This window comes from Exophiala bonariae (genome assembly GCF_035927105.1).
Source record: "Exophiala bonariae strain CCFEE 5792 chromosome Unknown scaffold_22, whole genome shotgun sequence".
Lineage (NCBI taxonomy): Eukaryota > Fungi > Ascomycota > Eurotiomycetes > Chaetothyriales > Herpotrichiellaceae > Exophiala > Exophiala bonariae.
In genome coordinates, this window is record NW_027042497.1 from 2,921 (window position 1) to 5,829 (window position 2,909).

Sequence of the window (2,909 nt, forward strand, 5' to 3'; positions counted from 1 at the left end):
TTGGCGGTCCTCGATAGGCCTATAGGATATCGAACTTTAGCACATCATCACGACATGAATAAAGAAGGCATACAAATATAAAGTATATCATAGGATTCACTGAAAGAAGTTCTATTTGTCAATCCTACAAAATTCTGAAAAATGAAATATTTTGTCACCGTGCTGCAACTGCAAAGTGCCTCATAGAATAGATTACTTTCTAATACTAGATAATATTAGATTCCGTAGTTCTATACTTATACTATTATATACGAGCCTTTCTTAGCTATTCCTACTCCGCTAATCACTTTATATAAAGGGTAAGATTAAACACGAATGGTGAGCTCCGCCTGTATATATTATATGAATGCCCTCATTCTCATCATCGGGCTCGTTCGGCGTAATAGCCTCGAACTCTGGGTATGAACTTCCATGGCCAGAGATCTTCAACATTAAGCCTTCTCCTTTTTCAAATACCATCCCCATCGGCCACAAGGTGATCTCAAGAGGAACTATTGCACCAGGTTCGATGGGTTCGCGGCGGTCGTGGGCGTAAAATACCTCTTGGCCGCTATTCTGGCAACGCTCCTCATCACGAGAAATGGCGTGTGATGCACGTAGGAAACCTTCGGGGCCTAGAGTCTTCACGACATTCGTATTGGGAACTTCCGCGCTGGGGACCGGACATGGGTAGTTGAGATGCTCTAGAAGTTGCCCAGAGATATCCAATTTGCGGATTTGTACAGCCACGTCGAGATCGTCTTTTTGGTTACACGACATCCACAAGATGACTTTGGAATAGCCCGCTATCTCGACATGGCTGTCGAATCGTAGGGCGAAAGCCTGGAGACAAATCATTAGTATAAAATTAAGTTATTATGCAGATAAACTCACGCTGTGTGCAGTTAGACTGTGTCCCTCGTGAGACGCCTGAGCCTCCAAGGACGGTTTCTCGTTGACTAGCTGGTTGTTGGATGCGTCGAGGTAATATTTCACTAACCGCTGCCTTGCCAAAGGATATTCGTATTCAGCTCTTTCTATAACGGTCTTGGCAGGACTACCATCAAAACCGAGAAGTGACAATCGCACAGGTGGAGTATCCCGTACCCAGCCGTTCTGGATATTCTTAAGAAAGTGGTCGAAGAAGCGTTGCAAGTCGTTGCTGATTTCAGGACGATATAGATCGTACCACTCCTGATAAGGGTGCACGCGCAGCCACTTATGCTCCGTCCTTGCAGCCCGGAAAGTGTGGAAAGATCCCTGGCCGTGGAAGAGGGAGGAATAAGATCCGACTAGGTACAACGGAATATCAATGTTCTCGACCTGGATATACTTACTTTCCCAGTAATCATCGAATAGCGGGTGATCTTTGACCATCCCAGCTAAGTCCTCCACCGAGCCTGGTCCAGCGAACGAGTCTAAGATGACCTTCATGAAGCTTTTATGACTGGGATGGCCGCCACGGGCGATCAAGTGGCGATAAGGATCGTTTTGGGCCTCCATAGGTGCCAGCGCTTTCAACGCAGGATGCCGTAGCTTAGAAGCAAAATTGATCTGACTAACCGCGAGCCACGAGTTACCTATCATGGAGACGGCTCCCGAGCTCCACGGCTGTGCAACCACCCACGAGATAGCGTCGTAAATATCCTCTGCCTCCTGGGTTCCCCACCAGTGAATGTTACCTTCTGACTTGGCGGTGCCTCGAATATCTACGCTGACGATGGCATAGCCGCGGTCTCCACACCATTCGGCCGGATCAGGTGCTTCGAACTTTTCGTACCCTGACGTGTGGTCTAGATTTATGCCGCAATTGTATGGACCTGCGTCTTTATACTGTAGAGGTCCACTGCCACTCTTCCCATAGGGACTCCAGGGGATCAACGCAGGTACTTTGACCGTGTCTGAGCTTATTGGTCGGAAAATATCCGTGTAAATTGTGACTCCATCGCGCAAGAGAATGGCTTGGTCTCGCTCGAAGATGACGTCTTTGGGGAAAGGTCTCCGACCTGGCGACTTGACGTGGCCTTCGGGGAGAATGGTACTTGTGCCAGGAGCGAAGCCTGGGTAGTTGAAGAAGGGTTCTTCAGCTGGGGGAAGTTTGACGAACTTTAGATCAGGGAAACGGGATTTTAAATTTTCTTCAGTTGAAGGCATGATGATGGGTCTTTGTGGAAAGCAGGCAATGAGTCGACAGTAGGAACGAGGAATGATACCCAGGAAGAGCTGTGTGCGGGCACATTGATATATTATCATTGTAGCGGCATGTCCGGCCCGCACGATTTGGGCAATTTGTTCACGGATCCACGTGCGCCTCATCTGCGGTTCGCCCAAACCTTCAATAGATGTTATCATCGCAACAGGGTCTGAACTCCGCATTCTTTGCAAAATCTTGTAATGAAACTGAAATGCTCCGCAATCTTGGAATGAAAGCTGATAGTATTCAGTTGTCAATGTCATTTGATTTCAATCAAGCTTCAGTGCATGAATGGTGAGAGCTGAGCGCAATAGGACAATCACACAAGCGCTAGGTCATATGACGCTCATGATCTCCTCGACATTCGACGCTTCGTGGCGAAATCGGGATTATCCGCTACATAACACTATTCTCAAGCCGATACGGATTTTCGGTAACCAGCCCGACAATCGGGTATGCCGATGAGCTAAGGCCCACAATCCGATGGAAAAATGTTCCTCTGACCTCGCTAGGATATGGCGGTGTATTCGTTGCTCATCTGCCTGGGACAACGTTAGTCAATGATAGCCCATTTATTTTAATTAGGTACTCCGGCCTCCAATGCAAAGTGCTCTTTCCCTACATCGTTCTGGTAGTGCTTGCTAACAACGCCAACAGCGCAGAACTTCAAGATATCGTTCAATCTACCACACGTGTATTAGTTGTCCTCATTTACTCTGATTGGCGAGATGGCTGT

General features: G+C 47.6%; 1 protein-coding gene across 1 annotated transcript; it reads right to left on the minus strand.

Moving 5' to 3' along the window:
* Positions 1–288: 288 nt before the first annotated feature.
* LTR84_005816 (uncharacterized protein) lies at positions 289–2,133 on the minus strand (the record flags this gene model as incomplete). Its single annotated transcript, XM_064849380.1, has 2 exons — positions 289–822; positions 874–2,133. 2 exons carry the CDS (start codon positions 2,131–2,133, stop codon positions 289–291), a joined length of 1,794 nt encoding a protein of 597 aa, XP_064703604.1.
* Between the last annotated feature and the right edge of the window lie 776 nt (positions 2,134–2,909).